The sequence below is a fragment of the Brienomyrus brachyistius genome, chromosome 8 (genome assembly GCF_023856365.1).
Source record: "Brienomyrus brachyistius isolate T26 chromosome 8, BBRACH_0.4, whole genome shotgun sequence".
NCBI lineage: Eukaryota > Metazoa > Chordata > Actinopteri > Osteoglossiformes > Mormyridae > Brienomyrus > Brienomyrus brachyistius.
In genome coordinates this window covers 18,468,766-18,484,078 of record NC_064540.1, presented here as the reverse complement: position 1 = coordinate 18,484,078, position 15,313 = coordinate 18,468,766, and the positions used below count along the sequence as shown (strand labels likewise).

Here is a 15,313-nt window from a genome sequence, read left to right as displayed (position 1 = left end):
AACTCACAGAAACACCACCAACTCATTTAACATACCATTAGTATAGGTGAACTACATTTCACTATATAGTTAATATAATGCAAATATCGCTTTCCAGTATGTTCACAAAACATAGCTAACCTTTGATGTGCAGTGATTATTTTGATATACAAGAATCATAGAAAGTAAATTAAACAAAATAATTTGAGTTATAGTGGTGGCAAAGACAGTTTAGGCTACCCCAAGAGGCTGAATAGCACGAATTTATGGGTACCCTTGCATTATTGAGTGAAACCATCAAAACGAAAGGTCTTCTCAGGTGATGCATTTTCATTGCAGTCATGCTATGGTTATATTTATGTTCCGACTGAATTTCCATTCACCTTTAATGTGAAATGCTTCCACACAACTGATTCTTACACGCTTTATTGGGACCCTCATCTGCTATGTGCTGTTTTCCTTCTGCCACGTTGCCAAGTAATTGAGAAGAAAATTTTTAAACAATGCTTTTTAATAACCAAGTAATCATGACAGTTCTAGTTACATTAGATATTTTGTCAGTAACAGTTTAAGAATCACAGTATTTAAGTAACATAACGAGATAACTTTTTGTTACTTTTGGATAACCTCAATGCCAAACGTGCACACAAAAACAACAGAAGGGAAATATCATAAGATGACTTTCACTGCTGTGAAACACCAGAACTAGAACCTTAAACAGAAACCAAACAGAAAGCACACAAATTACAGAAATACTAATATCAAATTCGGACAGAGACTATGGATTCATACACGTCTCTAAACGAAAAACAAATAATACATGGGCCGAACGCAAACACAACATATGACTTTTCACAAATCATTAAAACTGAGCTTTGGACAAAACTTTCTGTTGTAACGAAGGAGGAGGACTTGCTCCATGTGGTTATCAGACATTCTGCTATGAAATGAGGTAAGTACATTCCCTCCATCACTGAACAGACGTTCAACTGGTGCACTAGAGGGTATAGTGGTATTATACTTCAAGAAAAGATGCTTAACCAAGGGATATGCATGCAAAGAATTCAAGCTCTTCTCAGTATCATAAAGGAACATCCGGACCTCTTTCTCTACAGTCCATTTCTCAGCCTTATTTGTCTTTCCAAACACAAAAAACTCTTCATCTGATCCATCAGTCTCAGAGCTGATGACCACGTCAGCTGCAGGTGACCTGGATTTCAAAGATGTTGCCTCCTGGACTACCGTCTTGCACATATCCTCTCTCTTCTCTGGAGGGAGCCAACACAAGCGAAACTTCGGCATGGTGGTTGTTGCCATTTTTGCATCGTGACTGTTCAATATGGAACTGAACTGACTGTCGAGTGCCTCAATGACTGCAGTAATGATATTTGCTGTGTAGGTCACATGTGGCAATTTGTCAGAGAGCTTAAACTTGAGGCTTAGGATTGTTGGAATGAGGAAACCTAGAAACCATTTCTTCTCCCCCTGCAGAACATCAATGGATTGGGCAAGAGGTTGTAGAACAGCTACATACTCTCTGAGAAAGGTTATCTCATAAGGGTCCAGCCTGGTCACTCCCAACCTTCCACAGATGTCAAACAGCTGATCATCTGCGAGACCAATCAGTTTTGCAATGGTCAGATATTCATAGCTCCATCTTGTGACAAATGGAACAGAAACATTCATATTGGCAATGTCCTGCACTACTTCTGCAGCTGCTGATGACCAGTGCGCCTTGTTCCATATAGAAGCACACTTTCCCATTGCACTTTGGTACACTTTCTGGAATGAGCCTCTTGATGCTGCTTTATGTACCTCATTGGTAGCAATCAGATTGAGTGTGTGCGCTGCACATCTTTGATGTGGAGGCAGAAAGAAATGAAGCTCTTCATCTCCCTCCATCTCCAGAACTGCATCCATGTCAAAGAACGTTACACCATCATCAAACTCATCTAGCGCTGCCTCTTCATGCGTTTCAAACTCATGAAAAGGTTTAACAAAGTTACTCCCGTTGTGTGTCACTATGGCCCTTACTTTGTGCTGTACTTGGTACTCTGCGTGTATTTCACAGATTTTCGCAGCAAGGACATCAAAAGTATGGTGTCCCTTCACACGGGCACAGGCCAAAGCTACAGACCTCCTCTCCAGACTGTCCTTCTCAATCCAGTGACATGTCATACCAAAGAAACTTCTGCCATGAAGAGTCCACAAATCTGCTGTTGTGCACACATTAGTCACATTCTGAAGTCTTGCAGTTAAGGCTTCTTTCATAGCAGCAAATTCCTTCTCCATATGCCAGAACAGTGATTTTCTGCTCAAGACCGTCTGGCCACCACTGATTCCCTCTATGAGATTTTTGAATGAAGGCTGTTCCACCAGAGAGAACGACTGAACATCATCAATCACAAATTCAAATATTAGTCTATTCACAGTAGTTTGAGATGTGCTCTCTTCGACTTCAATCGTTTCTTGTTTGAAGGGAGGATGCAAGGTCCCATGTCCTTCTCCGATGTGTTCAGTCGACTCAGACTGCCTGTTTTCTTCTTTGATCAGATGTAAGCAACTTGAATGTCTCCTCTGAAAAACGAAATAAATTAAAAATCAACCTCGGGCTATACAGTACTAGAGTTAACCAATGCTTATTGGTATGGATGATCGATATAATCAGCACATAGACGTATTGTCAAATGTAAACGATAAAACGATTAACTTCTATCGATAAGGAACATTGTTTGATAGCATACATCAGCCTATCGTCACAGAAACGAACGATATTCCAACCAATCCGTCGAAAAGTTGTACTTTTAATAAGCTATACCCGACATACATGATACTACACGTATAACATAAAGAATACAAGTTTATTTTTCATTTCTCCTTTCCCTAGAACAAGTAGTCAGAGAGAAAAATACTAACAAACCGTAGTCTGCGTTTTCTATTGTTACTCTACGACAACAAAAAAGTTTATTTTGTACGATTTATTAAATTAATTTAGATTTCTACTTGCAGTTCATTCAATTTATCGTCTTTTTCATGTTCTAAATATTTTTCAGAGTAGTTCTTAAGTAAACAAAATACAGCAGTAACGTATTCCCTCTATGGGTTTTCTGAATGAAGGCTGTTGAACCAGTGAGAAAGACTGATCAATTACAAATTCGAATATTGTAATTTTAAAATAGTAATTTACTATCCATGTCAAATTATACGAAAAAATAGCGATGATTTCATCATCCAGCCCTATTTATAAACCATACTTAATCCGCCGTTTTAGTTAGATCACAAACAAAACCTGAGCGCATGTGGAAAAAACGGCGGTCTTACCTGCAAATGCTTCTTCAGATTAGACGTCGAGTTCTTAGATGCTGAGAGCATTTTCACTATTGGAAGACATAAATTGCATTGGACTGTGATGTTATTTCCCCTTTCGGCTATGAAGACAAAAAAGCGGCGAAATTTCCACGTAGTGAAAGCGTTTTTCACAGCGGCTGCCATGGTGAACGGTTCACTTGAGAAGAAAAGAAATGCCTCGAGGGAGCTGTTGTGTGCTCGTGCGCTATCTACATGAAATCCTTCTTCGTTTTAAAAGTTATTCTAAGTGTAATCCCGATAATAATCTCCACTTTTCCAAACGCAGTCTTATTACGTCTTTTTTTCCACGTAACTAACAAAATAGTTACGTTCTCTGTATTCTGAATACGTAACGCCGTCCGATGTACTCCGTTACTCCCCAAGCATACTAACCCGGATACTAATAGCCTTCTCGGACGCCTCTGCAATTTATAAGCAGCATACAAATGCGAGGAGATCGATCAAGTTTTAAGTTTGCACGACACCACTCTTTCCAGCCTGGTGGTGTTCTAAGTTTGCGCGCTATCACCATTCCCAGCAACTCAGGGTTCGTCCGTCTCGTGCTTGTTTCGGGATCTGCGGGAGCGCGCACGCGTCTGCGCGGAGGTATTCCTGGCTTGTGTGTGAGTGTGTGAATGTGTGTATGTGTGTGAAAGAGAGAGAGTGAGTCTGGGCTTCGGGAGACCGGAACATGGAAGATGAAGAGGTTGCCGAGAGCTGGGAGGAGGCAGCAGACAGTGGGGTAAGGCTGCGCAAGGTCGCAAATCCAGCCGTTTAGATCTACCGTGACTGTTATCTTCCAGACCTCCGCCGGCCGCGATGAAATGGATAAAAACGTGAAGCGGCGCGAGCGGAGTGAAGTGAAAGAAGGGGGGAGGCCCCATCTTGTACTCTGGGGGTGCCGTACGGGAAGTAGGCCACCACGAAAAGGGGGACGGCGCCCAACGGTTATTTTAGGGGATTCGTGGAAGTGGAGCCGGCCATGGGGCGGACGGAGCGGAGCTGGGATGTGCTTTAGCGCGTTAGCTGGGCGGAAGGTTACTCGGGCGGCGCAAGCACGCCGCGTGGGCCGTGCTACTAGCCGGCAGCCTGTACCTGTTAGCACTCCGGGCGTTTGCCTCGTCGCTGGCTGACCAGGTTTTATTTGTGTTTACTTTCCCTTAACGATCTGATTTATGCGTTTATATTTAGCTCTAGGCCGGCCCTACCTCTTTCTAACTGTGGACCACCTGTCTCAAGGCGGTCGATCCACCCAAGATCACTCATAACAGATGCCACCGACGGGTTGGTTAATTTAACAACATGACCTGTGGGTAGTTCATAAGCGGGCCGAAAAGATAGAGGGATCCCCTTTCGAATGAAGAAATATAGGCGACGTCGTTGGAAAAACAGGCTCGTCAGAGGGTTTCCGCACCCTGGGAATCAGAATGCATGGCTTTTCTTGGCAGTGGATGTATAGTAAAGGGGCGCCAGTGTACGCAGAACGACTTAGAGCCGCAGTGTAAAATAAGAACATGGCTAAATGTGTGCTGATTTTCGATCCCATGAGCCCTTGCGACGCCGAGGATTCCCCCACCACAATCACAACCCCCACATTACGGACCTGCGAAATGCTGCCGTAATGTTTCACCTGGAGGAAATGGGTTTTGACCTACTGCCACAAATCGAGTTCGACCTCAAATGTAGAAATTAGGCTATAGACGGGATTATTTAATTGCATGGAAAATGTGTATGGGAATAATGGAACCGAGGGATCTATTTTTAAATGCTGTGGTAAGATTAAATAGGTGATCATTAATGTTTTGTTGTAAACACTATTCAGTTTTTGTAGTCTGAGTTTCAAGGTTTAAAGTCTGTACTTCAGTGTTATAGTTGGGCTGTTTGAGGAATCTGTATAGCTGTTGTACTCTTATTGTTGCTGATTGGGATGTATATGATTAATTTTTTTGCACGTGACCATAAAAGTATTGACGAGCTGTCATTTTGGCTCTCATTTGTGTTTGTTTGTTGGCAAGGTTTGGCTAGTTTGGCTTTCGCAGGACACAGTGAAGATCCCCCATGTGTGATAATTGTCATAAAAAGTTCACACATTTCATGGTGAAATCATGGTTCAGCTGACCATTAACAAATATCCTATACTGTAAAACAACTATAAAGTCTGTCATGAAATCAGACACTATATTTGTTTTCCTGTATGTTGACAGGGTATGTCATACATTTCATGGTATTGGCCAAAATTATTAAGCAGCAGCAGTGAAAGCTGTGATTGGCTGATTACCTCTTTGCTGGTAGGATATTAACTGTTGTTTAGTGCTAGATCTTATAAAGGAAATTAAAGCATGCATGTCTGTCAGGCACAGAGCATGGAAAAATATCTTCTGCGTATACTGCCTGTGTGTCTGTAATCAGAAGGTCGCAGGTTCAAACCCAGCCTCAGACTGCGGGTCCTTGAGCGAGGCCCTTAACCCCCAGCTCGCTGGGCGCCACTATGGGTGGCAGCCTTTCACAGACAACTTCCGCTATGAAAAAAGAGCAAGTTGTGGGAGGCGTAAAGACAATTTCCCTACGGGGATCAATAAAGTATCGATTATTATTAAACTGTGATGTTTGTATACTTATTAGGTTGCTTTTGGAATACAGGCAGTCCCTGGATTAAGAACATCTAACTTACAAACAACTTGTACTTACGAATGGACTGCCATGAACACTGTATCAAAAATTTGAGTGAAATACAATGGGTCATAATAATGAACGTGCATACTATTTTGTAACGGTTATGAAAACATTGTATGTTTGTTGGTTCAAGGTACAGTGCAGTACTGTATGTAGTTTTACTATATTATTATTGTTCATATGTATTGTTTATTCTTATTAAGGTGTTTTAGTGTTTTTGGGAGTGTTTAAGTGTAACCGGGGAACTGCCCATATTTGCAGAGCTGAAGTATATGGTAGATATGTACTTTAGTCAGAAAGGAAAAGCCTGTTAGCTTAATGCTACTGCTAACATTCAGCCTCGTAGACTCGCTGTCATCGCTGCTCAGTATGACTTTAGGGACCTGAAAGCTCCCCTTAAAAGCTCATAGCGACAAAATCAACACTGTGTCTAAAATCATGGGAAGAGAGAAAAAATGAAAAGGACAGAACTACCAGTGTCATACACAAAGCTGATGTCATCTTAGTTTAGTTGGAGAAGAGATGCTTCTTGACTGTTCATCACATTAGTGCTTCCAGTTAAAACTTTACTTATCCCCAGGGAAATTGTTGTGCCAAGACATTGCTCTCACTTTGCTTAAATATACCAACAATAAGCAATACAATGTAATACAAGATATGCAATATGATGGAAATAAAAGTAGCAATCCAAAAACAATACAATGGATGATCATAAGTTAATATGACAATGAATTGAAATATATTGCTTCTGGAATCTATGCTAGCTTGACAGAAGATGGATGTGATGTTAATGTATGAAAGAGAAGACACGTTATGTGTTTCTCTGTTGCGATGTTTAGTATTTTTTTGATGCAATTTTGGGACAGCTTACGATTTTAACGTTAATCGCCCTACCGGTTGCCTTAATGTTATGTGTGACTGACTCTTTGAAATGTCTTCTTGGTTCTGTGTATATGGCCTAGGCAGAGAAGGCAAAAAATAACCGTTCATCGAAGTTTTGGTAAATGTGTCACAGACATCATTTATTAGGAACCTCAAAGCTCAAAACCTCAAACCTTTTCCCCCCTCCCTACTCGTATCCTTATCTGTATGTTGGCTCTTACTTTAGTATGTGTATTTTAAATTCTCTTATATTGTATTTTTTATTGTATTTTTATAACTTGTAATATGCTGGTGTACTGCTGCTGGAAACTAGAATTTCCCAGAGGAACCTTCCCGAGGGATTAATAAAGTTCTATCTATCTATCTATCTATCTATCTATCTATCTATCTATCTATCTATCTATCTATCTATCTATCTATCTATCTATCTATCTATCTATCTATCTATCTATCTATCTATCTATCTATCTATCTATCTATCTATCTATCTATCTATCTATCTATCTATCTATCTATCTATCTATCTATCTATCTATCTATCTATCTATCTATCTATCTATCTATCTATCTATCTATCTATCTATCTATCTATCTATCTATCTATCTATCTATCTATCTATCTATCTATCTATCTATCTATCTATCTATCTATCTATCTATCTATCTATCTATCTATCTATCTATCTATCTATCTATCTATCTATCTATCTATCTATCTATCTATCTATCTATCTATCTATCTATCTATCTATCTATCTATCTATCTATCTATCTATCTATCTATCTATCTATCTATCTATCTATCTATCTATCTATCTATCTATCTATCTATCTATCTATCTATCTATCTATCTATCTATCTATCTATCTATCTATCTATCTATCTATCTATCTATCTATCTATCTATCTATCTATCTATCTATCTATCTATCTATCTATCTATCTATCTATCTATCTATCTATCTATCTATCTATCTATCTATCTATCTATCTATCTATCTATCTATCTATCTATCTATCTATCTATCTATCTATCTATCTACGTTTTAAAAACTCAAGTATTTCTCAAGTGTAGCAATGTTTCCTAAAGTATTATCCGAAGATTAAAAGGAAATCTATTCTTTATTCACCTGTCATAATTTTAACTTATTTGAATGAATAGCACAACAAAGGCTAAACCTTGCAACTATTATATATTTAGTAGCAAGGTTAATATAATGCATAATTGTGTATAAATGCATGTATTGTTATGTAGGTACTTGGCTGTATTTGTAGGTGTACCGCTTTTGGAGTGTTAGGTAGCTATTTGGTGTTTATGTACTGGTTGGTGGCATAAAGCAATTAATTTGCAAATGTAAGTTTCATTTTCTAGTGGCAAACTGAAACAGGTCATTTAAACAGGATAGTGTTTCCTCACAAGATAACTTGAGTCTGTGGAGGAGGACTCGGATATGTGCCCAGCCCAGCATGTCAGGGAGGGCAGTTCACTCATGACGAAAACCTTCAAAACCTCTGCATGATGTGAATGTACTGCCCTGCACACACTTTTTCAATTAGTGTGTTCATTCTGAGGGCATTATTCTTCCGACTGTGAATTGTTTTATTTTGGTGGACCGATTTTGAACAATGTGAAGAAAACACTTTATAATAAGAAAAGGTGGAGGAGGAGCACTGTGACATTTTACAAAGTTTGTTCCTGTTCGTGTTGCCTGGATCCCACGATCCAGGTATTTCATATGGGTGTTGACATAAACTCTGTGGGATTTGTACTGTGTTTTGGCCTTTGGAGGAATTCTACCGCCCCTCCCTGTGATTCCTTGGATTTTCCTTCTGTGTCAAATGAATTCTTGTCTAATATGATTATTTCACGCAGGAAATAGAGAGAAGACTGGAGGCAAAACTGATGATCAGCCAAAAAGAAAAGTGAGTGAAGCTTGCGAATATTAATTAAACCAGAACTCTCCCAGTGTGCTGTTCTTCCTGATCAGCCGACTTTCCAACAATCATTCACAGTGGCATGTGTGCTAGGGCTGGGCGATATGGTGATATTATCGGCAATCGATGACATCAGACAAGTATCCAGTTGTCGCTAATGATATCATCTCCTGTATCAGGGAAGTAGGCATAGGCTAACACAAAGATAACTGAAGGATATATTATTTTAACTTTTAAATTCGGCCTTCTGAATTGTTTCTGATGCAGTTAAAGTTCAGTCAGCAGCCCCAGAATGTGAGCCATTGAAGTGCAACTTTCTGGAAGGAATTTTGAGATTCTCGCATTACATGGATGGTCAAACAATACAAGCGCCTACCACCATTAATTCCCTCACAAAATAAAGACATTGTCAACAACCGTGATACCTAGCTAGAATTTCCTTCTTTGCAGCTCCTTCCAGTTTGACAAAATTTAGATGAACTGTAATAAGCTATTAATTAGTTTTAAAATGCTTTTCCCATTGTGGTGTGCAACTGATGCATTTTTTTTTGTTAGTCTAAACATAATAGTTTCAGTTTCTTGACCTAGGTGTCAGTTGGGTTGAATTTGCATGTCTTCATGGGAGGGCTGGGTGAGAATTACACTCAGTGGCCATGTTAAGTACACCACCAAACAGTAAATAATGTGGCACACAAATGTTCATGAGGTTCTCATTCTAAACATTAGAATGAATAAGACATGAATTAAGCTCTATTGAAAGTGGCACTGAGGCCTGGATCTATCCCAGCAGCACAGGCAGGGGGCGCTAGCTAGGTGTCCTTAATGTAAATATTAATGATGATAATGAGCTGCTGAGCATTGAAGGACATTGATGGCTATTAAGTGTAATAATTAACATTCATTTTAATAGGAAAAACACATGTTTTTCAAACACCATTACGGGTATTCCATGACCAAAAACACTTATGTTATGGGAATGGAAAATGTTACATTCAGCCTTCTAGCAAGCACATGTTCAGTATAACATTCCTGAAATCCATTCCTTCAGTTGTTTAGTCAAACCTAATTAGGAGTTTAGGGTGTGTTTAGCGCGGACCTGAGACCAAGGTTTAGTTTTATCATTTTTAAAAATAAAATGGTGGATGATTAAATTGTGTGTGCTTTATGTAATTGTCACTTATTTTAATACATGAAATCTTCCGCTGACAGGAAGTCGAACAGTGGCTCAGGCCGCTCGCCCATGAGGACAGCCATCGTGATCCAGGACGACTCGTTACCGGCTGCTCCCCCGCCGCAGATCCGCATCCTGAAGCGCCCCTCCAGTAACGGCTCCCTGGGCTCGGGGACGACCTCGACCCGGCCTGTGCCGCAGGTGAAGTCGCTGGCTCAGCGTGAAGCAGAGTACGCAGAGGCCAGGAGGCGCATTTTGGGCAGCGCTACCCCCGACGACGAGCCTCAGGAACGCCCCAACGCGGACAGGTACACCGGCTCTCCTCTGGTGCCATTTCAGGTCGTCCTGTTCTCCTCGGGCAGTCATATCCCCATAAAATGGACCTGTGCTCCTTGTGTGTGGATCCCCTTACTGCATCTTGCCCAGTTGCAGAGCAGAAACATAGAATGTGTTGTTTCTACCCCCGCAGGCCCGTACGAATGAGCGCCCCCGCATCCTTGGAGGACTGTCGGCCAAACAATCACGCAATCCGCCAGCCGACAGGCCCAGACGGCACACAAGGCTTTCGCCAACGCAGATAGAGGGAGGGGAATTCTAGTACTGGGTGGGGGGATGTCCTGTCTTTGGGGGGCTGGATATGGGTATAAACTGGTTTAAAACAGGTATAATTCTGATTAGGAATGAATTAAAGTGTTATGAAAAAGAGAGTGAATTCCCTCCCTCGCCCTTCTGACGGTTGCTCTCCCACCCCCCACGGCTGCCATGAAAGCTTATGGCGTGTGACCGAGAGGAGGGGGCTCAGGGGAGGAGGTGCAGGGCAGATCTCTCTTTCCCCGCTTGACACTGTGATGAAGCCCTTGCTTCTTCAGGACTCAACTCACTGTGATACACCTCCCCATCCCCCCTCCCACGATTCAGCCCCCGATCCCAGTCCATTCATAGCATCCCACCTTCGACCCTGACCTGCCACCCTACATAGCTAAGCAGGACTCCAGCTCCATTGAACAAAGTGGGGAATCATTGGATGAGACTGATATAAGATGGTGGTGGTGGGGGGAATACAGAAGCAATGGGGAGAGAGCTGAACGCGGCGGCGTCTGGGGGCCACGTTGGGTCGCCATCCTTCTCAAGCAATAAAACTGATGTCGCTAAGGATCACCACCTCTCATCCGCTCCCTCATCTGTTCACCTGTTAGCCTATCGAGTGTATTACCTATTGATGTTGCCTGTTTGTGTTTTATGTTCGATTTTGATTATGTTGCTGATTATATATATATATATATTTTTAATTGATAAGAGATGGTCAAAGGTAGAATCCAACAATAGGTGTGTGTACAGCTCTGGTTTATGGTTTTTGTCAAGGTTTGTTTTTTTTTTTCCTTTGATCGTTTTTTTTCTGAAGAATGTTTTGATTTCTATGTAGAAAACGAATTACACGGGAGGAAAAAAATGAAATTAGCGATAAAAATGAATATGTTAGCAAAATATATTTTAAAGCAGCTTGTTTTGGTTAGCGATTTAAATGTATTTTAATTGACGCAACCATAGTAAATTAGGAGGTGCGTTTTTGCAGAAGAAATAAACAGTTTAAAGCCAAATGTTGTGTAAATACTCGAAACGTGGAAGGTTAGCGGGGATTGTTATGCGAGAAGTTAAAAGCGCAGCAAGTGTTTTTAATGTTAAAATTCTTGACTGATTTTGAAGGTCTAGCTTTGTTCGGAAAGGATTGTAATAATGATCATGTAACGCTTTCATCCTTGTTTTTTAAGCATTTCTATTCAGTTTTTTTCCTGTCTCTTCCAGTTATTAAACTAGGATGGAGAGGGCTGGACTTGTGCACGTAAAGGCAGGAGATATCCGGAAATGCGGTGGTTTAATGCATTCCCTGCGTGAGGAAAACGGGAGAAATCAGCGGGCTGGGAAAAAATTCCCTGGAGAGGGAAAGCAGCACTTTGGAGGATAACTTGAAGTAGCGCGTGCTGGGTGTAGTACTTGCAGACGCGTCAAATGCCTTAATGAAGATATTGCGACGGGAATAATCGTTTTCTCCTCCCGCAGTTATCTCTGCCACTTTGAGATCGTAGATTCGTAATAGATACTGCTGGGTTATCAGAAACGTTATTTGTTTTAATTGTGTGCTGTCCACCTCTCCCGGACACAGTCCATCTCTCTCCCTCCGAACTTGTCACCATAAGGCTGTGGACCCGCCCCCGTGCAGTTGCTTGGCGGCTGCATTCACAGTACGACGCATTAATGTGGTGATTAATCTCTGTTGCAGCCGCCATTGAACTGTGGTGATGGAAAGGGAGGATAGATTTTACTGTTTGAGCTTGAACATTGCGGGAAAACCGCCTGTAAATACTTCAAATGCCCTTTAATAAAGACCATTTTGAAGGAAAACCGATTGATTAAAATAATGGGGTGCACATTTTTGGTTAGTGTAGACTTCTAATTTTTCTACTTTGTAAAATAAGTGTTTGCATGCATCTCAGCGTGCGGTTGTTCGCCAGCCTAGCCGACGTCATTTCCGTAAGTGAAGCGGCAAATACAAATTAGGAAAGCGCTTGAGAAAGATGAGCATAAATTATGTTTATTTTTAAGCATTTAATTACTTGGGTAGGATACAGCATTCTTTTGGTGTTACTTTGACAATGTTGCTGTGATGTTGCGCTCATTGTATTTTTGTCCTTAAGTACCTATGCCAAATTTTAAGAAATTATTGGATCAGGACCCTAAGAAACAGAATAAATGGGTTCCAAAACTGAAAAGGAAATGCGGTAATGTTCCTTTACTTAAGTGCCATGAGATCGTTTTGTGCCCGTTCATGACAGCATACGTTTTTGTGCAGGATTACGACCAGCCTAAAACATCAGAACGCCGAATGAATAAACAGAGAGGATTTAAAAACCAGATGAAGAAGATTTTGCTGTGGTGGCCCGAAGGTGCCTTTTGTGCTCTTCCTTATCCCCGGTGTTTTTCTATATGTATGTTTATTTCCGTCTTGTCTGATATGTACATAGCCTGTACCCTTGTTTCACTCCTGTCTGATTTGCATGTGTAAGTGACCGGCTCTGAGCAGGTAGCCTGGACCCACTGGTGCGCTGCCATCACGTGTCCGCCTCTTCTGCTTGTCCCGACCCTGTTGGTCTCTCCACAATATTTCTGTTTCTGTAAGTTCTAGCCGTCTTATTTGTAATAAACCGGTGATCAAATCAAAGCAAATGTGTCGTATGGTGAAAGCTGATTTAACTGGTCTGGAAGGAACATTTCCCCCAAATATTCGATTGTGGTAAAAGACTTTTCATGATTACTTGATAAATCAATCATCATGGTATAACCTGTTTTTTTTTTTTTTTTTTTTTGCTCTTTCTAACCAGGAAGCGGTTATTTAAGGCGAATGCTAGACCTCGGACACTACTACTGTATACCCGCTGGGCTTTGCTCCAGTCAGTCTTTATGTGTTTTGCATTGATGTTGCCAACTGCTTGGATTTTTACTGTCATGTTCACGTAGAATGAAAACGAAAGAACTAAAGTTGGGCGACCAGTCTAGCGTAACTTTTTTTTTCTGTACGTTAAGCGTAGGTGTATATTTGTCCTGGGTATAATTATATGTAGCTTATGTGCTTAATTGTACTTTTGTCCTAATGTTTGAAAATCTCATAATTGTAACACGTATAGCACTACTTAAATATATCTCAAGAGGTTCCTTTCATAATTTAATATCACATTTATAGAAGCCAACAAAAACGGTAAATCTGACTTAAAATAGCCTAACGTATGGAATTTCTTTAAACAAAGATAATACTACTGGGCCTAAAGTTAATATATTGTGATGCTTGGGTGACTAAGGCATCGGGGTAGTGGCGATGGAGGATGAAAGGCGACGGTTTCCCACAAAGTTTTCTTTAATGTACAGTACTTAAAAGGACCACGCAGAAAGCAACAATACCCAGAGGCAAACATGGCAGACAAATCTGGGGAGGTTACGCACCAGATGGGAAGGCTCATATACAGTAGGGTAATTACACAACACTAGGGCACATCTGGATCCCACCCAAGCCCCCCCCCCCCACCCCAAAGGTCAGCCGTCCTAGCGACCACCACCCCCCAGTCTTCACCACAGATACTGAGTCACGTCCCAGGGGTCCACTGGCAGCTGCTGGTGTGTCACCTCCAATGATGGGAGGTCGTCAGCTCACGATGCTCACGAGTGCAGTGCTGGTGGGAATTAGCTGTTGGTGGGCGCTGGTGTGTCAGATCCCCGCAATCGCCAACCCTTCCGCTTGCATGCCTTAGGGGGATTGGGTAGCCCTTCCAGGGGGTCCTCCTGACCAAGGAACACCACTCCCAGGAACTCCCTCAGCCAGGCCCCCTTCTCTAGGGACAGCCAGTGAACGGGGCTGCTGGAGACCCCTGGCAGTGCAGCTTCCTGCCAGCCTTGGCCCTTCTTTCTACCCTGCTTATTGGGGCCCAGATATTGTACGGCAGGCTGGTCCTGCCACGGGGCCCCTCCTGTTCCAGGTCAGTGGCCTCTCACAAGCATGTCTCCTCCTCTAGTGGAGGTCCTTCGCAAGCTGGACCTTCCAGCTAGCCTTCACTTCCAGCTGTGGGGTCCCCCGCTTGTGGACACGCTCCACGAATTTCTGGCAGTTTTCAGCCAAAAAGACCTGGTGGCCGTGGCAGGTGTCCAGGCGGTCCTGCAGGTCAGAGTCAACCTCTTGCAACTCCCGGCGTTTCTTGGCTAGCTGGGCTTCCAAGCTGCGACATGCCTCCTCCTGGCCGAGCAGCACTGTCTCAGGACCCTGTAACGCCGCCTCCACTGCCTCGGTCAAACATGCTTGGCGGTCGCACTCCTGCTTCTAGCTGGCCAGCTCACCACGATGCTGCTCCCAATCCTGCTGGTCCTGCTCCCACTGCTTGTCCAGCCTGTGGTGCTCCTGAGCTAACCGGGTCTCCCAGCTGTGGCATGCTTCCTCACACGTGAGCAGAGGAAGCTCTACTGCTTGTGCTTGCAGATGGGGTTGCGCTGCGGCTCAATGCGGCTGGTGAGGGATTGGGGACAGCCAAAGAGCCAGCCTTTCTCATTCGCTGGCGTCATCTCCGACGAAGGTACTACGGGCTAGCAGGAGTGGCTTGAAGTCGCACTGTGCACATCCAGGAAGACAGAGTGGCACCTCCGTCACTCCGTCTCTACGCTGCTCCTAACTCATCCACCAGCTGGCTTGGGGAAGGCTTACAGGCAGCAGTGTAGCTGGTACCCTCCCTTGCCGCCGCCCCATCTCCATCCTGGAAGTCTTCTCCCCGGCACTGCCCCTCTTCTGC

General features: G+C 42.5%; 2 protein-coding genes across 2 annotated transcripts; one reads left to right on the top strand and one right to left on the bottom strand.

Annotated features, from left to right (window-relative positions):
- Positions 1–472: 472 nt before the first annotated feature.
- Positions 473–3,471, bottom strand: zgc:161969 (uncharacterized protein LOC569044 homolog). The gene is made up of 2 exons (XM_049023044.1): positions 3,301–3,471; positions 473–2,556 (listed from the first exon to the last, which is right to left on the bottom strand). The coding sequence occupies exons 1-2, from the start codon at positions 3,469–3,471 to the stop codon at positions 832–834; spliced, it is 1,896 nt and encodes a 631-aa protein (XP_048879001.1). The 3' UTR covers positions 473–831.
- A 397-nt stretch (positions 3,472–3,868) lies between these two features.
- LOC125747635 (SUZ domain-containing protein 1-like) lies at positions 3,869–13,523 on the top strand. Its single transcript, XM_049023045.1, has 4 exons — positions 3,869–4,069; positions 8,757–8,806; positions 10,028–10,297; positions 10,459–13,523. Exons 1-4 carry the CDS (start codon positions 4,019–4,021, stop codon positions 10,568–10,570), a joined length of 483 nt encoding a protein of 160 aa, XP_048879002.1. The 5' UTR covers positions 3,869–4,018; the 3' UTR covers positions 10,571–13,523.
- The last annotated feature ends 1,790 nt before the right edge of the window (positions 13,524–15,313 follow it).